Source organism: Gopherus evgoodei, chromosome 8 (genome assembly GCF_007399415.2).
Source record: "Gopherus evgoodei ecotype Sinaloan lineage chromosome 8, rGopEvg1_v1.p, whole genome shotgun sequence".
In the NCBI taxonomy this organism is placed as follows: domain Eukaryota; kingdom Metazoa; phylum Chordata; order Testudines; family Testudinidae; genus Gopherus; species Gopherus evgoodei.
The window spans coordinates 48,936,945-48,962,937 of NC_044329.1; the positions used below are offsets into that span (position 1 = coordinate 48,936,945).

A 25,993-nucleotide genomic window follows, 5' to 3' on the forward strand; every position below is an offset into this window, starting at 1 on the left:
AACAAGAAAACATCTTACTAATATATTAGAAGCAAGAGGGAGGCCAAGGATAGGGTTCACCCATTACTCAGTGAGGAGGGAAAGACAGTAACAGAAAACACAGCAATGGCTGAAGTTTTAAAAGCCTTTTTTTATTTGCTTTTCAACAAAAAGGTTAGCTGTGATAGGACTAACCTAGCGAGCATCAGCATAAACGCGGTAGGCTCTGAGGATAAAATAGGGAAAGAACAAGTTACTTAGACAAGTTAGATGTCTTAAGGTTGGCAAGGCCTGATGAAATACATCCTAGAATATTTAAGGAACTGGCTGAAGAGATCTCTGAGCCATTAGCAATTATCTTTGAGAACTCATGGAGTATGGGAGAGCTCCCAGAGGACTGGAAACAGGCAAATATAGTACCTATCTATAAAAAGGTGAATAAGGACAACCCAGGGTATTACAGACCCAGTGAGCTCAGCTTTGGTAGCAGAAAAATAATGGAGCAAGTCAAACAATCATTTTATAAGCACCTAGAAGATAATAAGATAAGTAACAGTCAACATGGATTTGTCAAGAACAAATCATGTAAAACTAACCTAATATCCTTCTTTGACAGGGTAACAAGCCTTGTGGCTAGGAGGGGAAGTGGTAGATGTGATATACTGTGACATTAGTTAGTAAGGCTTTTGAGACAGTCTCATGTGACCTTCCCATAAATAAACTAGGGAAATATAGCATAGACTAACCTACTATAAGATGGGTGCATAGTTGGTTGGAAAACCATACTCTGAGAATAATCAATGGTTCATGGTCAAGCTGGAAGGGCAAATTGAATGGGGTTCCCATAGGGATCTATCCTGGGTTCGGTTCTGTTCAATATCTTCATAAATAATTTGGATAATGTCAGAGAAAGTACATTTACATTTGCGGATTATAGCAATCTGGGAGAGGTTGCAAGTGATTTGGAGACAGGATTAAAATTCAAAATAATCTTGACAAACTGGAGAAATGGTCAGAATTAAATAGGATGAAATTCAATAAGGACAAATGCAAAGTACTACACTTAAGAAGGAATAATCAATTGCGCAAATACAAAATGGGAAATGACTGCGTAGGAGGAGTACTGCAGAAAAGGATCTGGAAGGGTGTAGTGGATCGCATACTTAAATATGTGTCAATAATGTAATGCTGTAGCAAAAAACAAACAAACAAACACCCCCCCCCCCATTCTGGGGATGTATTAGCAGGGGTGTTGTAAGCATGACACAAGAAGTAATTTTTTCACTCTAATCAGCACTGATAAGGCACCAGCTGGAGTACTGGGTGCAGTTCTGGGCACCACACTTCAGGAAAGAGGTGAACAAATTGGACCAAGTCTGGAGAAGAGCAACAAAAATGATTAAAAGTCTAGAAAACATGACTTATGAGGATAGCATTACAAAAATTGAGTTTGTTTAGTCTGGAGAAGAGAAGACTGAGGAGGACATAAGTCTTCAGATACATAGAAGGTTGTACTAAAGAGGAGGGTGATAAATTGTTCTCCTCAACCACTGAAGACAGGAAAAAGAAGTAACGGGCTTAAATTGCAGCAGGGGAGATTTAGGTTAGACATTAGGAAGAACTTCGTTACTGTAAGCATAGTAAAGCACTGGAACAAATTACCTATGGATGTGGTGGAATCTCTGTCACTGGAGGGTCTTATGGACAGGTTAGACCAACACCTGTCAGGGATGGTCTAGATCAGGGATGGGCAAAGCTTTTTGGCCCGAGGGCCACATTTGGGTATGGAAATTGTATGGTGGGCCATGAATGCTCATGAAATTGGGGGTTGGAGTGCGCGACTGGGTGAGGGCTCCAGCTGGGGGTGCAGGCTCTGGAGTTGGGCCAGAAATGAGGAGTTCAAGGTGCGGTAGGTGGTGTCGGGGCAGGGGTTGGGGTTGGGGTGTCAGGGTGGGTGAGAGCTTCGGCTGGCGGTATGGGCTCTTGGGTAGGGCTGGGGTTAAGGTGTTGGGGGGGCAGGAGGGTGCTTCAGACTGGGACTGTGGGGTTCGAAGAGCAGGAGGGAGATCAGGGCTGAGGCAGGGGTTTAGGGTTCAGGAGGGGGTCAGGGGTGCAGGCTCCGGGTGGATGACCTCTGGGCCGTAGTTTGCCCACCCCTGGTCTAGATCAGTGATGGGCAACCTGCGGCCCGCCGGCCTCATGCAGCCCGTTAGGGTAAGCTGGTTGCGGGTTGAGAGACATTTTGCTGACGTCTGCCGTCCACAGGCGTGGCCCCCCACAGGTACCAGTGGCTGCATTTCACCATTCCCAGCCAATGGGAGCTGTGGGAAGCGGTGACTGGCTGCGATTCACTGTTCTCATCCAATGGGAGCTGTGGGAAGTGGTGGGCTACGGGCTGCCGCTTCCTTCAGCTGCCATTGGCTGGGAATGTCGAACTGCAGCCACTGGGATGTGCAGGGTACAGTGTCTGTGCATGGTCAATGTCAGCAAAATGTCTCATGGCCTACAATGAGCTTACCCTGATGGACCGCAAGTTGCCCACCATTGGTCTAGATAATGCTTAGTCCTGTCTCAGTGCAGGGGACTGGAGTAGGTCAGTGGTTCTCAACCAGGGTGTGCGTACTCCTAGGGCACGCAGAGGTCTTTCAGGGGATACTTCCACTCATCTAGGTATTTGCCTAGTTTTACAATAGGTTACATTTTTAGCACTAGTGAAGTCAGTGCAAACAAATATTTCATACAACTGCTGTATATGCTTTACACTGAAATGTAAGTACAATATTTATATTCCAATCGATTTATTTTATAATTATATGGTAAAAATGAGAGTAAGCAATTTTTGAGTAATAGTGTACTGTGGCACTTTTGTATGTTTTTGTCTGATTTTGTAAGTAGTAGTTTTTAAGTGAGATGAAACTTAGGGCTACGCAAGACAAATGAGACTCTAGAAAGGAGTACAGTAGTCTAGAAAGGTGGAGAACTACTGGGCTAGGTGACCTATCGAGGTCCCTTCCAGCCCTACATTTCTGTGATCTCTTTAAGCCCTCAAACTGCTATACTCAGGAGTTGGACAGGTGAGCAGGGGAGTTTTTGCTGCCTTGTTCATGTGGAACCTAGAAGTTCATTAACAGAATTTCCTCCTTTGTACCTTGAAAGCCAGGTGCCATAGAAGGCTTTGTGCCTGGTCCTGCTCCCATTGAAGCCCAGGGAAGATAGTTCCAAGGAGCATAAAGTTATGTCAGAGGCCTGTAAAATTTCTCATAATGGGATGAGCTGCTGGAGTAGAAGGATATTTTTAAGCATTTCAGAATTATATTTTGGTGTTGTGAAATGTGGTATTGATATGGTAGTAGGTTTATATAATGTACTTTTTAGAGTTTGTGTTTTAATTATATTGTGTAGTAACTAATCTATGTAACTCTTTTATAGTTAGTAATGTAGTATGTAAGTGATAGTACTTACAGGTAATAGATCCTAGGAACAGGAAATGAGATATTATAATCCCCTAGTAATTTGTTATTTTGACCTTTGTGTCTGGATAACAGGAGAGTAGATAAAATACTGCATTCTCACACTTTGTGCAAATCTAAGCGTGCCACAATGTGCCTCTACCCATGTCAGGGGTGGGGCTTTCTTTATCCTGGGCTAGGCTAAAAAGGCAAATTGTTTTTAACTTAATTTCTTGTAAGTAACAATAGTTAGTTTCACAGCTCCTGTTTGCTTCCTGGTCTCGATCTGGCCTGTTGGGTGATCTTGAGCAAGTCACTGCCCACTCCGTGCCTCAGTTTCTCCATCTGCAAATTTAGGATAATGATACTGACCTCCTTTTGCAGAGCACTTTCAGATATAAAGATAAGTACTACATCAGAGCTAGGGATTTATTATTAATGCTTAGTCATTCATTAAGTTGTTTATGTATTTATACAGTGGCCTTTACAAAAAGAACAGGTTTGCAAACCCTCTTGTGGATTCTTTTGATTAGTTAAGTTATGTCCTACAAGATTGATCTTGGCCATATGTAAATAAAGTGAATGGGATTTAAACCATACACTGAATAATCTGGTCCAATTGTCTCAGGTTTCGTACAATATTGTAACTTTCTTTTAGCTTTTTCACTACTTTTTCTAGCCCCTTTTACTAGAATAGTTTCTTAGGATCGCTGCTGATTATGGTGTGGGCTTCTTAATGGAAGAACAGTTGTAATCTAATAAAGTAGTTTCCTGATTCAGCACTGCAAGATATGTATATAAGAAGGCCATGGCCAACTTCTTGAAATTCTTACCCTGCTAGAATCCTTGTTCTAATTTACCTAATATTTTGCAGTAAATTTAATGTAAGTTTTGATAGTTTGTGCTTGATGCTGAAATGTAGAATTGCTGTGCTAGTTAATATGTATACAGAGGCTTTCTTTGAATTGCTCGTTTTTTAGTGAAGTGTATTTAATATTTTCCACATGGGTTATGTTGAATATATTTCACACTTAAAGTGGTGATGTTGGTGATTCCATTAGAGACTATGTTGAATTCCTGTTAATGCCATTCCATTTGGATAACGTAGTCCATAACTTGTATTCTTCCTGTGTGTTACTTCAGCATTGTTCAGGGCTGGTTCTGCTCTTGAAATTCAAATGTCCAGATCTGTCCTGAACTAGTGCTTTTTTTCTTGATTGCGGGACTAACAGGGAACGTTAGTGTTAGGGCTTGTCTACAAAGCGAGTTAATGCTTAGCAAGCCAGGGTGTGAATCTACAGCGCGCTAGAAGTTCTGTAGTCCCCTCGGACTGTTTCAAAAGTCACTTTCAAATGGGAGAACGTCAGAGTGGACTATGGTACTTGTGGCGCACTGCAGGTGGTCTGTATGACTAGCTAAAGTGCTGTAGATTCACACCCTTGCTTGCCATGCACTATCTCACCACATAGACAAGTCCTTAAAATCACAAACTTGTCCAAAATACAAAGTCAGATCCTGAAAATTATTGCATAGTTTTTCGTCGGTCCTTACATATGCATAATTGCCACTGAAGCCTAGGGGTATGTGGTCTTAGTAAGACCTGAGTAAAGAATTCAGGCTTTGGTCATAGTTACGAGCACATGCCTTGTTAACATTCAAAGACTGAAAATCTGAAACCATTTGGAACTCAGAATCCACCCCTCTAATTTGCAGAAAACTAGTTGTGAAAACAGCCCAAGGGACCTGATATTTTTCCATCCCAGCTGCTCCAGCTGAAGCACAGCTGCAAATTAAAAAAAAAAAAAGAAAAAAAAAAAGTAGTGTTCCTATAAACTGTTGAGTGTATTTTATAACAGCAGTAATTCCCACAAAATCAGTTATGGCAGTTAATGACCGGTTTGTTAAGGCATTAACTGCCCTCAGCTGGGAATGACCAATTTCTCTGGAATGGTTGTACAAGTACTAAGCATAATTCAATAATACTTTCAAATAATGATTTGGGTTAATTACTGTTAAATTCTTGTGGAAATCCTATCAAAGTACTTATGACCTCCACATTTAATATCCAATGAGTTCATCATGATTCATGTTTATTACCATAAATACCAAAGGAATCCATAATGACTAGGCCATTATTTTTCCATGGGTGCCTTGACTGCTTTAGGCAATTTGGCTAGTCCACTTTCAGTCATTAAGTGCCTGATTCTCAATACTGCCAGTCTTTGCAGGGCACAGCTTTGGCACATCCCCAAAACATTGGTGACTTTTTATATGCGAACAGTTGGCAGAGATTCTTCTTACTTTTCCTAGTTAGGGAAATAATTGATGCCTACTGAATAAGTCATAAGGAAGTCCTTTTGCAGTGCCTGCTTTTGCATATGTGGCCCTGGGTTGTGATCAAAAATAGCATCCTGTAACTCCATCCTGTTCCTTTAAGGCTTCTGCATCTAGGAAGAGAGCTGTTCTTTACCCTGGCTCAAAGTGAGAGGGTCGAGACTGGGTCGGTCTTCAACAGAATCTCCAGATAAATATGATCGACTCACTGCTTCATTCAGCAATGTTCAAACTAGAACAAAACACAATATGTGTATCTTCTGATTAATCTGTTAAACAATGGTCAGTCACTCATGCAAGAATGATTAAAGGATTGGAAAACAAGCCTTTTAGCGATAGATTCAAGGCACTCAGTCTGTTTAGCTTAACAAAAGGTTAAGGGGCACAGTCTATAAATACTTTCATGGGGAAAAATTTGATAATTGACTCTTCAATCTAGTGGACAAAAGAATAACAAGATCCGATGGCTGGAAGCTGAAGCTAGACAAATTTGATTTGTAAATAAGGTGTACATTTTTAACAGTGAGGGTAATCAAACAGAGAAATAATTTAACAATGGTTGTGGTGGATTCTCCATCACTCACTGGCAATTTTTAAATCAACGTTGTTGTTTTTTTCCTTTTTCTTTTTCTTTTCCTCAGAGACACTTCAAACAGGAATTAGTTGAGGGAAATTGTCTGGCCTGGGTCATACAGGAGGTCAGACTAGATGGCTTCTTCTGGTCTTGTAACTATGCATATCCATTTTAGGGTGTTAAAGTCCTTTTGAGCAATAAGGGCACCTGGCTTGTCACTTTATCAACACTTCCTTTGAAGAGTATTATGCCACCTACCTTAAACTCAGTAGTCTGGCTAAATACTCAAAAACTGAGTGTTGATGTTGTTGAACTTGCAAACTGTTGATGTGTTGAATCTCCTTTCCCTGAATGACACTGGAAAAGAAGATAGCTAAAGGTTGTCTCCAATATTTGCCAGTATGTTGATTGAGCCTGTCATCATGTTGCCTAGAACAGGGGTTCTCAGGACAAATTTTTTGGTGGCCTCAGTGCAGCCACCAACTCTTGCTGATGATCGTGCTCATATTTTTTCCTAAAATACTTGTGGGCTGGAACCTGAAGGCCTGTGTCCAGATTCCGAAGCCCCAGGGACAGGGGATGGGGCCTGGAGATGGAGCCAGAAGCTGTGCAACTGGAGCCTGGGGCCTGCTGCCCCACAGCCGGAGCCCAGGACTGAAGCCTGAAGTCCTCCCATGGCCAGAGCCTGCCTGCCTCTGCAGGGCTGAAGCCCAAAGCCTGAGCCTCACTGGCCCTGGGAAGGTGAGGAACTCACTGGCTGCCTGCTCTTCCAGCATTGTGTCACAGGTGTCTCTGGAGGGGGCCAGGGTCCAACCCCTACTGGAGCCCCAGCAACCAACACCAAGGTGGTACATCCAGGAGCAACAGGGAGAGGCCCCTACTTTACCACTCTCCCCCTCCCCCCACAATCACAGCCCAGGAGGTTGTGGCCGCAAGAAAAGCCCCTAGTGGCCACATGCTGCCATAGTGGCCACAATTGGATGGCCTCGAGTAGATCATAGCTGAGAATGCCAAACTTAGGACAGATGGACAGAAAATAGGGCAGATACACCCATGCTGGTAGTATATTCTACAATTAGATTTAATCAAACCAGCAACAAATGAGTATTCCTGTATTGCTACACCAGTTTAACATGGAGTCACAAAGTGTCTCCCATTTGGCAATCCATCCCTGGTTTTCCACCCAGAAAAACTGGACTTCTGTGATAAATGATCCAAAAATCCTGTTAGGTTCTTCCAACTCCAAGGACTTGGCCACGTAACTCAGATCAAAATATACTTCAGGATCTCACCTTATCTTTAGTAAATTAACTAAAGATTTATTAATAAAAAAAGAAAAGTGAATCAGATACATCAGTCAATTTCAGAGTCTGTAGATCAGGATGACAGCAGTGATGTTAACTTCGCTAGTCTGCAATAAATCTCTCTGGTACATCCAAAAGATTAGAGCCCAAATGGTGGCTTAGATGTAGAGTCTGTTAGATTATTTCCATGAATCTTTCGGGACATCCCAAGTAATTACTTGGGGATCTCCGTCCAGTGGCTCAAACTTTCCCTATTTAAAATGCAGCAGATCAGAGATGGCAGGATCGTGCCCAAGGTTTTTCTTTTATAGTTGAAACAGGCTGCCAAGTGTTTCAAGCACAGCACATGCCCAAAGATTCCTCTTTGTTAAGCCCATAATAACCCACCCTTAGAGTAATATTCTACTTCCTATGCATACACAGGTAATCCAGCTACACTGATTTACACAAGGCAATTCCCGGTTATTCATTATAACGGGGATAGATAAGTTGAAGCCAATATAGGTAATATTCATTTGATTCATGCAGTATATACACATCTTGTGAATATACAACCAAGTACTAAATACAGGCCTTTGACATAATAATTGAGTATAGATACATATTTAATGTAAAAGTAATTAGAATTACAAGATATAGATAAACATAAACATAGCATCTTCCTTGATTTCTTTTCAACACAAATGAATTGGCCTAGTCTATTAATCCCTTTTAACATCTCTTTGATACCCACACACAAGTGAATTGTCCTAATTACAATTGCAATGCCTCTTCTCAAGCCTTTAAGGTTCATACCCATGTTACTTGGCCTGCTGATCCTAACCTGAACTGGTTTGCCAGCGTCACAGAGCCCACCTAATAAATCATTGGATCAGAGTGTGGTATTGAGACTGTGCCAGCTGTGTTGATGGATGCCCTCCCCAGGCAAAACATTCTTCCTCAGCCTCTTTCCTGCAGCATTCAACCCTTTGATTCTTGACCTGCTGCTGTTTTGCCTGGGAACCAATAGTGGTCAGTGGTAAGGTGGTCAATTCATTCTGTTTCTTCCTACTGAGCTGCACTCAGAGTGTTTGTGATGGACCTCTGAGAAACTTTTGGCAAACCAGCAGAGCTTTGAAGCTGTGGAGACTGAAATTCTTTCCTTCATTTTTTTTCTGTTCCTTCTTTACAAATATAGGTAAATAAAAGAAAATTAAGAGACCCTGGTAAATTAAATGCAAAAAATTATGGTCACACAGAACTACAGTTGCACCATTAAGAACTCAAAAGCTAGAAGACAACAAAGCTAAAGTTCAACAGGAAACTGTAGTTCCAGCCCTTTGTGCATGTGTATTATAATAGGCTTTAATGACATGGTTACATACTGTACATAAGGATGTAGAAAAAAATCATATCCCATTATATTCCAGTATTTGAGAATTTGTACATAATCATCAAAGATTGTATTGAAATGGATGTGCATAAGAGGGACAGAGTGAAGGTTTAACCATGCAACAGTAATGATGTATGAGGGTTTTTGCATTAAGAAAATACAAAGGATTAAAGTATTAGAAAGACGGTAAGTCCTGCTCCCAAAAACCTTCCTTTCAAACCCCAAGATAATTCCTGATACTGGTGAGTGCAGAGTGCTAAAGTAGCCATAGAAAGTAAGATGGTCGTGGTTAGTTTTTGGTTTCTGCCTCCCTCCCCCAATGTCTAGATACTTAATAAGCCTGGAATTCTGGATTCCATAAACTTTGTTTTGTTGCATTGGTTCCTCCTTAATTCTCCTTTTTCTTCAGCCATTGTTAATTTCATGCTTCTTGCATTTGTGTAGTGCTGCCATCTCCATGCGTCTTTTGAACTTTTCTGTACCAGGTGTAATAGGCATTACTGTAGCACCTTAGACACTTTCTACTTAAGTTGAATAGCTGGATCCATTTTGAATTTTTGGACAGGTTGGAAATATCATTCAACATGTTGCTTGAGGTGTTCTATAGACATGGTATGAAACCCTCTCTGCACCACAGATGCTTGTTTGTGTAAATCTGGCTGTGTTGAGAGTCACAAGAAATCCTTTGCCTCCACATTCTACTGGCTCTTTAACAGCAGTTGGGAAAGGGAGTGAAAGAATACAAGACCTCTATATTCTGTTGTCTAGAACAGTGATTTTTTTCAACCTATTTTCATTTGTGGGCACCTAAAAAATTTCAAATGGAGGTACGGACCCCTTTGGAAATCTTAGACATAGTCTGTGGACCCTCTGATCTGCAGACCACAAGTTGAAAACCACTGTTCTGTGGTACTGACAACCTTTTGCGGACCCCTTAGACATAGTCTGCAGACCGCCAGTTGAAAACCACTGGTCTAGAATAAGCTGTAACTATCTTAATAGCGCTTGATATTCAAAGGAAAGATTTAACTGGCTGTTTATTCCAGCTAATAATTTTGATTACTAGATGTAAAGGTTTTTTACAAGAATCGAAAGCTTTGTTGTGTTTGTTAAACATAATTGTGCCAGATCCTCAGCTGGTGTAACCAGTACAGGTCCCATTGAGTGACTGACTTTGGAGCAATGTCTGTTTCCATCAGCTGAGAATCTGGTCCAATTTTAGTCTAGTTTGTTATTTTGTTACTGTTGTTTAGAGGATCCATCCTCCTCTGCTTCTCTTGGAGGTTCCTGTGTTGGCCAGCAAGACACAAGTCAAACATCTGACTCCTAAGCTGAGTCCTGATGGCATGACTCACTCTTTTTAAAGCCTGTAGCTGTATGGCTCTGCACCTTTCATATTGTAGTTGGCTTTATAATTTCACTCCATGGAAACGGGTTGGTGAGGTATGTATTGTCTCTACTAGAGAAAAATAAAAAATGGGCAAAAAGAAATTGCCATGTTTGCTTAAAAATGGCATAGGTTACATCTTCGCAACTGCAACATATTCATTGTGTTATCTTAGCATTAGTCAGAATTATTTCCAAAGCTAGGCATGATTCTTTCCCCAGTTACTATAGAAAAGTACTGTTTCTAAAGTGGACCAGAAGTTGCAAGGTAAGACAGGTGTTGCTAAATTATCTCCCAGTGGTATCTGAGGGATCGATTTCCCTTTGTGCTTAGCAGAGGAAAGAACACAGCGTCTCTTGGCAGATGGTGATTTTCTTAAAGCAACCACTGACAGGGTTTCATGTTTTTATAAATCAATCTTAAAAGTAATGGCAAATGTATGTGCTGCTTTAGGACAAATCATTAAGCAAAGGCACAAAATTCTGATGTTATAAAGGAGACCTAGGTCCCTCATAATGACACTGAGTGGGAGGAGTTTAACTATGATAGTTGTCTTAAAGTATCAACACGTTGCCAAGCTATCGCATAGGTACTATTTCTATTTCCTGTTCTAAATATAGGGGGAATTGTGGCATTTCAAATAACCTTGTGTGGTAATTGCAGGCAAATGTTGACTTCATAATGGTGGCTGCTATATATCATGATTCAATCCATAGGAGTTTTCAGATAAATTCACTAATCCACGTATCACCAATACTACACTTAATAAAGTATATATCCCATTGTGACAATCAGGGTCCAGACAGTCCAAGGGAAGAAAGGAGAGTCTGAACCCCAAAGAATAAGCAGCTGAATCAATGGGTTGTATACAATGTTGTTTGTGTATAAAGATATGTCAAGTAAAGTCTTTTAGGAAAGCTTGTAATGTTCTGAACCTGATGGTCACTAAGAGAGCTGCGTACAGGTTATGGTTATGAACGTATGCATGTATATGTGTGTACAACATTGTAATTGCAACGCGGGTGCACCAACTGCATCATCTCACAGCTGTGTGGGGAAGCAATCAGGCAGGGAGGGGCACCTCCCGGGATAGTTGTTTTATACAAAACTAGCTCCAAGCACCAAGCGACCTACAACCCAGGGAACTACAGTCATGGATTGCAACATGGAAAGTCGTTGAAACTGAAAATAAAATCCTTGTCTTGAGCTCCTAAGGAATTTCCCTTGCACTTTGTAACCATGAATTAATATAGTCTTGAAGAAAGGGAAAAAAACCCCTGCAAACCTTGTTAAAAGGCAAGGGGTTTGAAGTGAAGGCTATCACTGGTGTGCAAACCATCTAGAATGTGTCCCCCAAAGTGAACTGATGACCGGGAGCTGGTTTCACCTCTTCAGGGGTGATGAATCAGATGGGAACTGTCCAAGTGTCTGGTAGTTCAGAACTTGTGGAGACTCGGGAACTAAAGGGGAGGTTGAGGTGACCCTGCAAGGAGTAGCTAGGCTGGTGCAAGCCAGGGTGAAACCTTTATGCTTGTACGCTGGCTGGCTACTGGTGTCAGAGCTCTGAGCCATAGCAGCACAGCATTAAGGCAGTTAAAGCTACAAGGCGGGCGGTGACAGAACCCCTCATTGGTCTGGGTGATCTCCAAAAATGTCTCACCTGTCAATCCAAAAACACTCAATCTTCTTTTCTTTAAAATGTGTTCTATGCAGCTTTTGTGTTGTTTATCTAACCTGTGTTCAGTTGCCTTCCTGCACCTCACAAATGCTTAAATGACACTGGAACACCAGGGTATCTTACCTTTATATAACTAGTTTTACTGCAGTTGTTCATCTGTTACATTTCTTTTGTTTCCAGCGCTGATAGAAAACTCTCTTATAGTGTTATCTATGTGGAAAAATTTAGTTCTTAGAGCTTGCATCCACATCAACAGCCTAGTTGGCCTTAATTTGTTCCTTTGCTGATATTCTTGGCAGAGAGAAGGTTTGGATGGGCCATTGAGACTGAACTCCCCTTTCATAGAAGGTGGATCCCTGCATAGTAGGGATGAACGTACATTCCCCAATAACATTGTGCAGGAAGTTGCCACTGTGCTGTGTATGATCGGTGAATAAATAGACAACTCGTCCTCAGGGGCTGTCAGTCCAGCATCTTTCGCTAATACTAATGTGTGTCACACATTTTAATAAAAAATAATCTTGTTAAAGCAAGAGAGAATTTAAAAAGTGTTATCATAGTAATCTTAATTAAAGAATTAGACTCTAGTGGAGAAATAGGAATGCACAGTAACTACAGTGTTGGGGATTTTAGTTAACACATAAATTCATATTGTGTTTTTTATTCTCCCTAGCAAATGAAAGCTACAGACAGGTAGCAATGTGTGTTCTGTATCACATAAGCATGGACGACCGCTTTAAATCGATGTTTGCGTACACAGACTGTATACCACAGGTATGTGTTTTCCTTCTAAACACATTCTACCACTAACATGCTTTTTGTCGCCTTCCTGGTAGCAGAGGTCACAGTGACACCCTCAGGTGATAATGGGAACAACCATGTTTCTTCCCAGTCAAATAACTATGAGCCTCTATTAATAAGGCAGCTTAGCCATTCAGGCTACCTTTAAGTAGACCTTCTAAGAAGGAATAGGTGACAGACTTTGTCTGTCAGTGCTGCTGGCAAATAAGGCACATCAGCTTATTGCCAAGGGCATAAGCAACCAGAAAATACCTCTAGAAGATTAGCCATATTAAAGGGAGATGACAGTTGGTTCCCTATCTAATTACTGTATATGTCCTGGAGAGCTTTGCTTTTTGCAGTTTCAAAAGATACTCCTTTCCAATCCCTTTTAAGTACCAGAACGTCATTGTCTGCAATGTTACAGAGTATAAGCTGGAAACCAGCCAAGCAAATGTTACATCACTGTATGGACTATCTCTGCTCTGACTACAGTCCCACTAAATAAAGGACACACGAAAACTGTGTAGTTGGGAAGGAAATACCTTTTACCTACCTTCTAGATTAAGGATTGTTTGGTGCCTCTCACTGTCTGTAGGGACTAAATAAACAAAATTTCATTTGAAAAAAAAAGATCTGGTGCTTTAAAATAGCTTTATGAGTCAGTTTCTCAGGGTACTGATTTAAGGTTAGAATTGAGGATAGAGTCTCCATCTCATAAGTGTAAAAAGCTCTCTGGTTGCTTTTTTAAGAATTGCACCACTCTGTTCTCTTTCCTGCCAAACATCTTTTTAACATCAAGTGTATCCATTATGGGAGGTTGCCATGGAAAGTTTTCAGAACATTTCTTGTCATGGTAAAAGTTGTAATGTTCTTCCAAGTCATGGGGGAGGAAGGAGGATCTGATGGGAATAGCAAGTGTATGTTGCAAAATACTCTTGTAAACATCCTGTAGATTGTGTTTGCCACAGGATGAAGTTGTATTCTAGGAAGCCCAAATGATGCAGAGAACCCACTACTTTTGAATTGAGGCTTTGTTTTGCACTTTAGGGCTCAGTTATTGTGTGATTTTGGGAAATATGGGCATGATTTAAAAGCCCCTAGTGCCAAATATAAAGAACCATGGAAATTTCAATAACATTTAACTAACATGCTTGTTCTGATAGGCATTGGCTGCTCAAAGTTGTGCTTGTAACTCTTGTTTCAAAGCCCATTGTAGTAAATAGACTCCCTCTATATCTGGCTCATAAAGCCTAGCAAAACTTTAAGGCTATCTGTGACCATGATGAACAGTTACTGTGCTCATTAAATCCTATAATGAATTATATTAATTCTATAAATGAAGACCCTGTTCATCCAAAACCACACTGTGATTTGCCAGTTGGTCCTTTGTGCCAAACATCTGTACACCTGCAGCTGGTGTGAAGAGCTAATTGTAAGGGAGAGAGGTTGGGACAAGAGGGGAGAAATGAACATTTTAAAGTGACCCCCTCCCCTCTTTGCCCCTCAAAATGCGCCCCCCCCCGAGTGAATAGATAGAAAGTGTGAAAAATTGGGATGGGGTTGAGGGGTAATAGGTGCCTGTATATGAAAAAGCCCCACATATCAGGATTGTCCTGTAAAATCAGGACATCTGGTCACTCTACCACTCCTCCAGATTGTTTTTAACTCTGTTTTAATGTAAAATGAAGGAGCCAACCATACTCAATTAGCAATAGGCCACATCGAGATGTGTACGGGTGGGCTATTGGTGCACATCTCAGGTGGTGGAGTGCACTTCTCCTTCCCATGTAGTCAGTCCCCCATTCACTGAAAAATCCGCTCCCTTTCACCCCAGTCAAGCTCTAGATTGCAGCACAAGTTGGCTGATGAGTTAGTTGAATTCTCCTTCACAGAAGGTTTTCCTCTACTGACTCATTGGGACGGGATAGGAGAGGCTAGTGAATGTGACCAAAATAAGGCACAACAACCCTATCCTGCCCCATTGCATGGTGAGTGTCACCTCTGCAGAACTGCCAGTGCATCCTATCTGTACAAAGGGTTGGAAATTGGTTCTGTCATATTTGCAGTCTGCAGGTCCATTGGGTCTGTTTGCCTATGTCTTTCCTTTGAACATTTTAAATTATCTGAAAGGGGCTGAATTCTCCCAGGTAAGCAAGCATCCTTGTGGATTTCAGGAGTTAATGGGCATTATTCTAGTACCACTTAAAAGTGAGTATTAACCGTTCATTCTTGTTTAGACCTTAGCAATGAGTGTTTTGTTTAAATAGGTGCAAATGCCATCCAGATGCTTATAAAACCATATATTGGTAATAGCCTGGCCAATCAAAGAGCATGATTAGGCAGTGATGTTATGGTGATATTTAATATTTTACCACTGAGCGGTGTACAAGGATCTCCTCAGCTCCCCACATGTTTTCCACCACAGTTGTCCTGCTTTGCTCCTCTTTGATCTATAAGCTTCTTTTTAGTTTAATGCTGGTAAACGTCCTCTCTTGACAGCGCCCTTTGCTCCTGTCCACCATTATCTGCTGAAGTTCAGAAACCAGAGCATCACTTCAAACAGCAGAGTTAGGGAGTAACCAGTCAAAAGAGATTCCTGAGGCATGCAGTTCTGGCATAATCATTCAAAGATGTTTGAATTGGGGTTGAGGAGGGGGTTGTACAGAGGTATATGTGAACAGAGAGCTGTGGGGGTTGGCCTCTGGTCACTGGTAAATTAGTGAAGTCAGGTGCCAGAGAGTCTAGACACAGTGATTTCAGTCCTGGGTCTGTGGTATCTGATACTCAATATGGGACTTGTCTGATTGAACACTACTGCCTCTTCATTGCACATGCTGCAGCCTTTTTACTGCCTTCCTGTTAAATCAGTAAAAGATGACAATGGACATGGTAAAAGCAGAACAAATTTAATTTTAATATTTCCTATTTGGCAGCAATTATGCTCCCTTTTGAAGTGGCACGAGGAGCAATCAAATTAAATGAAGACATAATGGGAAACGTGGAGTTCATACAAAACTATTATTTTAAAATTTGAACTGGTTTGATTGAAATTGGAGTATATTTATTTATTTTTAGAGAGAAGTAGCTCAGTAATGACAATTTGACCCCACTACGTTCAACATTTATTTTCCATAGATTTTTGCATTCAGTAAGCATAGAATGTTTCAGTTTTAAAATATATATAAATAATTGGAAGGGATTTTAAAATGAGAGTTCTAGAGGATAATTTCTGAAAGGTTGCATCCCCTACTTGCTGAAATTTCTTTAGGACCTTGCTGGTTAATTCATGTTTGTAATATGTGAGTATCAGGGCTGATTAACCTTAACTTAGGAAAAGGAGGAAATCAGCAATGACTTTTACATCTCCTTGTGAAAGCCCTAAAAGATAAATATATATATTCTGTGTTATAATTGAAATCCATATATTAAAATGTAGAAAGACATCCACATAGATGATTTTCCTCTACTGATAAATTTCAGTTGGCTATTGTTTAACAGTGCAATTAATCACAATTAATTTTTTGTTAATTGCATGAGTTAACTGTAATTAATCGACAACTCTTACAATGAGCGCACAGTAATCACTATTGTGATCTAAATGTGTGTTTATTAATTTGGCAGTCTCTTTGGAATGACAACTTGATAGTGTATTTATCTATTGCCAGATAACTCCTTCCAACAGATTGTCTGTGGAGGATTTACCTGCAGTACTGATATTTCCTAATTTGTCCTTTCTCTGAATATATATTTTGGATAGATACCCACTCTGATAGCTCAGCGGTTTGAGCATTGGCTTGCTAAACCCAGGGTTGTGAGTTCAATCCTTGAGGGGGCCATTTAGGGAACTGGGGTAAAAATTTGTTTGGGGATGGGTCCTGCTTTGAGCAGGGGGGTTGGACTAGATGATCTCCTGAGGTCCCTCCCAACCCTGATATTCTGAGTCTATCTTGTACTTAATCATTCCAAAGTGTTACCACTAGGGGGCAAGAGTGCAACTACTTTGACTGTTACTTGACTGTTAACAGTTCAGTTCTTTCTCCATGTCCCTACGCCTGCTGAAAACTGATATCTACTCATTATCTCTACTGCCCCTGTATCTGTCCTCTTTTCAAGTGCATTTGTTTTACCCAGTCTTGTACCCATGCTACCTTACATTGTGATTCTGATAGGTTTTGCAAGCTAAGTAGTCTGGCTTTGTGAGTGCTTACATGGGAGACTGATGCACTACAGAATTGGGGTTGGTGCTGCAGTAGAGATGGTCTACCTTGTGAGTCAGTAACTGAACCAAATCTACAGCATGGTGTGAAAAGTGAAGACTGAGAAATAGACTGATGTTTGCACGCTGTTTATATATTGGATTTGGTGTTTGTAAAAAATTTAGGCAGACTTAAAATGGACAAAATTAGGATTGTAAGATGTGACAGACCAGTGAATATATAGGAACAAATTATATGGAATGGCAGCTAGCTGTAGGTTCTTTGTAGCGTCATCAGCGAAGTCCCTAACATGCACCACAGCAGTTAGAGCAAACTGTGGGAAATGTGTATTTTACTCCAGGTGTCCTTTTTCCTCTACTGAAGGAGTGGGGCAGTAGTAAAGTAGACACTGGCTCAGTACTGCAGTATATGGCAGTTGCAATGAGTACAGTGGATAGAAGGTTTGCTTAGACAGATGATGGGAAGAACACATTATGGTAGATAGATCAGAGTAAGTTTAGATATAGGCAGCGGAGTAGGCTTAGCCAGCTCAAAATAGCAAGAGTAGAATTATTATACAGTAAAACAACCATTCGTAGTGCTTTATTCCATTAAGCAAACAGAAATATTCTGGTTTTCATGGGATGAATAATTTAGTACTCAAGATTTTAAACTGTTCACAGGAATTTAACCATTCACAATCAATACATTATCTCTCTATCACTGGATTTTATTTATCGAACTCAGTTTATTTTAGAAAAGGTGGCAAGTGATTGCAATTCTTAACTGTTAGTAACTCTGGCTGTCCACAAATAATCAAACCTTAGTCCTTCCAAATTAATCACCATTACAAGTTGGCAGCAAATGTAGAGATCCTGAATATGAAAAGTATTCAGTTTAGCATAGTTGACTTGAGAATATTGCTCTGGTTTTTTCTCATGCTTTGGAAAGTTTAATGACTCATGTGTGTTGGTAGTTAATGAAGATGCTCTTTGAGTGCCCTGATGAACGCATTGACCTGGAGCTCATTTCCTTCTGCATTAACCTTGCCGCTAACAAGAGAAATGTGCAGCTTATCTGTGAAGGTAAGTGTGCTGAAGCTTCATAACATATCTTTGGGTCAGTGCCTAGCACCCTGTTGGCAAATGTAATAGTAATACAACTAATGACTGCAGAAAAACATTCAGACCACATATGTAATATACATTTGTGTATGTGCACAGTTGGGTCAACTCCTAATGTCACTCATCCCCCTGTTGAGTCATAGTATCTCCAATTCTGTGTTGAACAGTTCCATGAAATCAATGATGACTAGCATATTGAAAACTTTATGCTTATCCTGACCCTTACTATGTGGGATGAATGTAACCCTTTATGGAGTTCAACCCAAAATCTTCCTAGAGGCAACTGGGGTTCTGTTTCCTGACATAAATAAGTAACACAGAACCTCTTTTTTATGTCTTTTAATGGAAAGATACAGTTTGTTCTTTTTTACGATTATGTCCCTCAAAGCTGATTTTTACAAGCTGCGTAGTATGAACAGGCTTTCACACGATTGCTCCTAAACTGCTCTCTCTTTTCCTGAACTCCCTGTGCTGATTCACAACTTTAAAGTGCAGTTCTTCTCTGAAATGACACAGTAAAACTGGAACATTTTCAATCAACCATTTTGCTCCATGTATGTATTCTGAATCCTAGCTACTAACTTCAGTGGCAACTGCTTCATTGATTTTAAGGTCAGAAGGAATAATTATTTATTCTGGTCCCCTGCATAGCACGAGCCATAGAATTTACCCAGTGATTTCTGCATCAAGCATAATTTTTACTTGCTTTTTAATCCTCTAAAATAGAGTGTACTGGATTCATTCCTTTTTGTGCATCAACCAGGGCCGGTGCAACCATTTAGGCAACCTAGGCGGCCTCATAGGGCGCCTAGTGGTTGGGGGCGCCTAAAAGTCCCCTCAGGCGAGGAGGTGGAGTGGAGGTGAGCTGGGAGGCTACCTGCAGTAACGAGGGGGGAGAGGCACACAGGGGAACAGCTCCCCTCCCCAGCTTACCTCCACTCTGCTTACCTCCACTCTGCCTCCTCTGCTGAGCACACAGCCCAGCTCTAAGTCTCCTCCAATCAGCGCTGCAAGCCTGGGCAAGGAGGAGAATTAGAGCAGTGCCGGCGTGCTCAGTGGAGGAGGCGGAGCCGAGGTGAGCTGGGGTGGGCTCCCCAGGCAGGGTTAGCTGCCATGGCGGGGGGAAGAAGGGGGGAAAGTCTCCCCAGGCAGGGTTAGCTGCCATGGGGGGGACAAGGGGAATCTCCCTGGGCAGGGTTAGTTGCCGTGGGGGGACAGGAGGGAGAGGGGTTAGCTGTCGTGGGGGGGGTAGCTGCTGCGGGGGGGCTCCCCAGGTGGGAGGCTGAGTTAGCTGCTGTGGGGGGGGCAGGGTTAGCTGGGTGGGGGGTGCAAGGTGGAAGTTTCGCCTAGGGCGCGAAACTTCCTTGCACCGGCCCTGGCATCAACAACTCTATTTTTACTAAATTCCAATCAGTTATACTTGTGCAAACCGCACAGAGAAGACTGTGGACTTGCACAAGTGTCACTGAGGGAATAATTTAGTTTGCAGGATATTTTTTAGTGATGAGTATACATGAGAAGGAAAGAACCCAGTTTGACACTCAGAACCCAGACCAAATTGGCAGGGCTCACAGTTACAGAACAACTTTTTTTTATTTGCAAACTAAGCCTGTTTGGTCTGGAATCAGTAGAAGATAACCAAGCAGTACAATAATGCCATGTTTATAACATTTCCTTTCAGAGTTATAGCTATGGAAAACTTAGTTTTTCACTAACTTAGACACAACTTTGTGTATGCATCACATTTTCTCTTTCTGACTGGGGATGTTTTTTATGAAAACAGGATTTCTGCTGCTGCATAATCATCTTTCACTGCTGATTTGCTCAGCGAATCAGACCTAACCCTTTGCTATATTCTCAGTAGGGCTATTTATATTTTGACTAGCCTGAGGGCTGCTTCCTTTGTTGGTGCTTTGTCACAGAAAAATAGTCCGTATAAAAATAAAGTAATTATTAATATCAGACAGGCAAGGTTGTCCCGAAGAATCACATCAGTAAGACACTGATTTGGCCCACAATATCAAATGGTTGAGTCTGGTGAAAGTACTGTTATTCCTGTAGTGTCCAAAGTATGGTAAGGGCTTGTTTGCTCCCTAGACATGTACTAACAGTACTTTGGTTTATAGCCTTTGCCAGCTCCCCTGGGCAAAGTGGCTGTCATATATGAGTACCTCTATTTAAAATACCTTTGCAAGAAACCTATCCAGACTCATATCTCCTCAAACTACCAATATTAAAATGGACAGGCATAGTTTGAGAATTTGACATAAAAATTAAGAGCATGAGTTTGGGATGGCTACATAGAATTGGGGTAGTCATAGTAGTGGTAGGAGAAGAGGCTTAGCAGGTGGGTTGCTTCTGTTAGAGTTATAGTTGATAACTGAACTATTTAATTCAGTTTTCTGTTATGGTGGTGAGTCCTAATATTCAATATTGAGATATTGGCTATTATATATTTGTTTTATATTTCATCTTGGAGTTTATTCAGGTGAAATTTGTCCCTCTAATTATGGCCTGAAAGAACAAAATAGTTTCTGCTTTGTCTGGATTATTTCCCTTTGTCCTTTAATCCTTGTTAATAAGAAAAAAAACTTTTTTTTTTTTAAATAAAAGAATTGATTCTAGCTTTAATATGATCTGGGAGATTTGCCACTTACCATTTTCTTTTTAGGAAACGGATTGAAGCTGTTAATGAAGAGAGCTCTGAAGTTCAAGGATCCATTGTTGATGAAGATGATCAGGAACATTTCACAACATGATGAGCCAACTAAAAACCTGTTTATTGTAAGCACTCGCTATACGTTCTTAGTATCATCTATCTCTTTGCATTGGAAGGGATTTTGTCTTTAGACTGCTGCTGCATCTTGAAAGATGTGTTGGCTTTTGTCTTTACAAACAAACTATTTTATACCCCTGAGTTTCATGTATTACTTAGCATTTCCCTGTTTTTTGTAAAGCTGGTTCAGGTGGTATTTTAAAGGGGTTCTGAATGCCTCAAGGAATTGGTGGTTGGTTACAATGTAGAACCTTTTTATGTCTAGGTCACTGGTACAAAAACATGCAAGTATACGCATCTCAAAAACCATTGCCGCAGTTAGAACTAATCTTAAACCTTGTTCTCAACAGAGAAATCTAGGACATAATGAAGTATCCTTTCCCTGTTATGGCTGGTTCCTTCAAATCAAGGTTCAGAAGCAATGTGAAGAATCTCTTGCTACTTAATAACTCTTGAGCGACTTAATTCTCTAGGGCTGTGCTGCCTGTCCAGCAATCTCATGAGCATTAATTACACATGCTTACTGAAATGAAATATGGAAAAGAATTTGTATTTTAGAATAAAAAAAAATTGGGTTAAATGAGTTAAAATTCTTATTGGCAAATCTCTTAATAAAGTTGGTACTGCTTGAAATCAAATCTTTTAACTGTTGTGCACCACTAGTTAATAAAATCTATAGATGTAAACCACATCAGATAACTTCACATACATTTCAGGGGGCTTTTTGGGAGCAGAAACCACTTACGTTCTTCTTCGAGTGATTGCTCTTATCCATTCCAGTTAGATGTGCGCGCCGCGTGTGCACGTTCGTCAGAAGATTTTTACCCTAGCAACTCCGGTGGGTCGGCAGGTCGCCCCCTGGAGTGGCGCAGCTATGGCGCCTGATATATACCTCTGCCGGCCCGTCCGCTCCTCAGTTCCTTCTTACAGCCGTGTCGGTCGTTGGAACTGTGGAGCGCGGCATAGCTGTCCTCCACATACCTAGCTTCTCCTTGTTCACTTGTTGTATATAGTTATCGTTAGTGTATAGAGTATTTAGTTCATAGTGTCAATTAGTTATTGTATATAGTTTAGCGGGTTCGGGCTCTAGCCCTTCCCCGTGCCTGGGCTCATGCCTGGGTTGCAGGGATTCAAGCCATGCTTGGCCTGCAAAAAACCGATGCCCACGAGCGATCCCCACGACGCCTGCCTAAAGTGCCTTGGGGAATCGCGCATATCTGAGAAGTGCCGCATTTGTAAGGCCTCAAGCCGTGGACCAAGAAGGAGAGAGACCATCGGTTGAAGACTCTCCTCATGGAGGCAGCTCTTAACCCTCCTTCCTCGGCACCGAGTGCCTACACTGTGCCGGCACCGGACCACGCCGGCACCGCGAAGACGCCTCGGCACTGGCCTTCCCCGGCGCCGGGTCCCGACAGAAGAACATCAGCGGCTTCTACTCCTGCGAAGCAGACTCGTGCGGACCGTCCGGCACCGACTCCTGCCGCGGCCCCGACGCCAGTAGTACCGTCGACTCCGGGCCCGAGAGGTCCGTTGAGTCCGGTCTTGGTGAGCTCCCCGGTGAGACCCGTGGTAGAGCTGACAGTCCCATCTATGCCAGAGACATTCTCGTCGGCCAGGGACCTGATCGTGATGACCGAGTCTGCTCTGCCTCAACCCCCGGCACCGCCGGTGCGGGTTCTTCAATCTAGAGGCAAACTGGCAGCCATGAGACCTCCGTCCCTGGAGTCGACAGGCCGGCACTGATCTCCACCTAGGTCCCGGCACTGCTCCAGGTCCCAGGGAAGATCTCGATCGAGGCACCGCTCGCAGTCCAGGCATCGCTCGCCATGGCGGTACGGTCGTACTCGCGGCGCAGATCCACCTCCCGGTACTCTCGGCACCGTTCCGGTTCTAGCCATCACTACCGGCACCGAGACTCCCGCAGCCGCTCGCACCGTCGGCGTTCCCGATCCCAGTCGACCTCCCGGCACCGAGCTGGTGGCAGGTCCCGGTCGCTATCTCGGCACCGTTATGACTCCCGGTACCGGTCTCCGGCACCGAGAAGGTCTCCACCAACGGGGGCAAGGGGCCCATACCAACCTCATTCGGCCCCCCCCGGCCGTCTCGCCAGCCGTCTGTGTCCTCCCAGGTGGATAGCCTATATGCCCCGGACACAGATGTCCCTACCATATTGTTCCAAGAACCCCAGCCTCAAGAGCATGGACCGCAGCAGTGGGGGTTCTGGACACCTTGGGCGTACCATCAAGCCCAAGGCCTTCAGCCGGGTCCCTCACACTCCAATGTCTCGGAGCACAGGGTTCCTGAGGCCACGATTTCCCGTGCTCCTCCTCCTACCGCGGAGGAAAGATTGTCCCAGCCTCAAGACCCTGAACCCCCTGTGGAGTCGGATGCAGTCCTTCAGGCAGAGCCCTCCACAGACCCACTCCTCCCAGATCTCTCCTTGTCATCGTCTCCGGACAAGGCTGTGGCTGGGACATCATCTACCAGCCCGCCTCCGCTTGACCTTAGGGCTTCCCAGGACCTCCTCAGGCGTGTTGCACAGAACATGAACCTGCAGGCCGAGGAGGTCTCGGAGATACAAGATCCAGTGGTGGACATATTGTCAGCGGATGCCCCCACGTGGGTGGCCCTTCCGTTTATTAAAACCATCCAAGCCAATGCCACTACCATCTGACAGTCTCCGGCTTCTGTTCCCCCCGCTGCGCGAGGGGTGGAATGTAAATATATGGTCCCCTCAAAGGGGTATGAATACTTGTATGTCCACCCTTCCCCTTGTTCCCTTGTCGTCCAATCTGTGAACGAGAGGGAGCAACATGGTCAGCAGGCCCCGGTCCCAAAGTCCAAGGAGGCGAGACGCATAGACTTACTTGGCCGCAAAGTCTACTCTGCGGGGGCCCTCCAGCTCCGCATCTCTAATCAGCAGGCCCTCCTTAGCCGCTACAGTTATAACAGCTGGGCCGTAGCGGACAAATTTAAGGAGCTGCTCCCTCAGGATGCATGTCAGGAGTTCTCTGCGATCCTTGATGAGGGCAAGAAGGTCACGAGAACTTCCCTGCAGGCTGCCCTAGATGCCGTGGACTCAGCTGCGCGTATTCTGGCATCTGGCGTTACTATGCGCCGTATCTCATGGTTGCAGGTCTCTGGCCTCCCCCCGGAACTCCAGTATACCATCCAAGACCTCCCATTCGAGGGCCAAGGCCTGTTCTCTGACAAAACTGACCCTAGGCTACAAGGCCTAAAAGACAATACGGTCATTATGTGCTCCTTGGGCATGCATACACCTGTTACCCAGCGCAGACCCTTCCGGTCACAGCAGCAACTCCGGCCCTTACCCCAACCCTGGCAGAGGCAGGACTTCACCAGGCGGCGAAGCAGGAATGGTTGCTGCAGACAATCCGGCAACCAAGGGGGCCAGAACCAAAACCCTTCCAAGCCTTCTACCGGTCCCAAACCTTCCTTTTGAAGGTGCGCCCGAGGGCATTGTACCAGTTTCGTTGATGGATCCATCCCCTCCTTTTTCCAACAGTCTTTCCCTTTTCCTCCCTGCATGGTCCCAGCTAACATCGGACCGCTGGGTCTTACGCATGGTGGAATCTGGATACCACCTGCAATTTGCTTTAAATCCTCCTTCCCACCCTCCTCCCTTGTCCCTCTTCAGGGACCCCTCTCACGAGCAACTCCTCCTACAGGTGTGAGCGCTCCTTGCCAAAGGAGCCATAGAGGAGGTTCCCGAGTTCGAGTGGGGCAAGGGGTTTTATTCCCGATGCTTTCTAATCCCCAAGGCCAAGGGAGGTCTCAGACCTATTCTCGATCTGAGGGAACTCAAAAGATACCTACTAAAGTTGAAGTTCTGTATGGTATCCCTGGGGACCATTATCCCATCCCTGGATCCTGGAGACTGGTACGCCGCCCTCGACATGCAAGATGCCTACTTCCATATAGCCATCTTCCCACCCCACAGGGAGGTTCCTCCGGTTTGTGGTCAACCGGCAACATTTCCAATTCGCGGTCCTCCCGTTCAGCCTATCTACAGCCCCAAGAGTGTTCACCAAGTGTATGGCTGTAGTCGTCGCCCACCTTCGCTGCAGTCATATACATGTATTCCCCTACCTGGACGACTGGCTTATCCGGGGGACTTCCGAGGTGCAAGTCCTCAGGCACATCCGCATGGTCACGAACCTGTTCGTAAGCCTAGGACTACTGATCAATGTGGAGAAATAATCGCTGATCCCCACACAGCGGATAGAGTTTATCGGCGCCACCCTGGACTCCACCCTTGCCACAGCCTCTCTGCCTCCCTCGAGGTTCCAAACTTTGGCAGCCATCATACGGAGACTGCAAGCAGCGCCCCTAACCTTGGTGCGCACCTGCCTTACCCTCCTGGGCCACATGGCCTGCACGTTCGTAACGAACTATGCAAGGCTCCGCCTAAGACCCCTCCAGTCCTGGCTCAACGCCCAGTACCGTCCGGCCAGAGATCCAATCAACATGATTGTCACAATTCCACAAGGCGTCTTGGACTCCCTCCAGTGGTGGCTGGACCCTTCCGTGGTGTGTGCAGGGCTCCCGTTCCATCCACCCCAACCCTCGGTGTCCCTGACAACAGATGCCTCCTCCCTGGGTTGCCGGGCTCACCTCGGGCTCCTGCAAACCCAAGGCCTGTGGTCACCTCGGGAACTAGCCCTCCACATCAGCGTCCGGGAGTTGAGAGCGGTCCGCCTTGCTTGTCAGGCGTTCCGTCACCATCTGCAGGGCAGTTGTCTCGGTGTTCACCGACAACACGACGACCATGTATTATATAAACAAGCAGGGTGGCACGAGATCCTCCCCCATGTGTCAAGAGACCTTACAGCTCTGGGACTTCGGTATAGCCCATTCTATTCACCTCATCGCGTCCTTTCTCCCGGGGGTCTGGAACACGCTGGCGGATCGTCTCAGCAGGTCCTTCCTATCCCACAAATGGTCCCTTCACCCGGACGTTGCTCTTTCGCTCTTCCGGAGGTGGGGGTTTCCCCAAATGGGCCTCTTCGCATCCCG

The 25,993-nt window shown here is 43.7% G+C and overlaps 1 protein-coding gene across 4 annotated transcripts in view; it reads left to right on the forward strand.

Annotated features, from left to right (window-relative positions):
- The window catches only part of KIFAP3 (kinesin associated protein 3), a 157,671-nt gene that overhangs the window by 40,717 nt on the left and 90,961 nt on the right, over window positions 1-25,993 (forward strand). For all 4 annotated transcript variants that reach the window (XM_030572359.1, XM_030572361.1, XM_030572360.1 and 1 more), the window contains 3 exons: window positions 12,751-12,851; window positions 18,033-18,141; window positions 20,852-20,964. In XM_030572359.1, coding sequence (XP_030428219.1) covers window positions 12,751-12,851; window positions 18,033-18,141; window positions 20,852-20,964 — 323 coding nt within the window. The remainder of the gene's footprint in view (window positions 1-12,750; window positions 12,852-18,032; window positions 18,142-20,851; window positions 20,965-25,993) is intronic.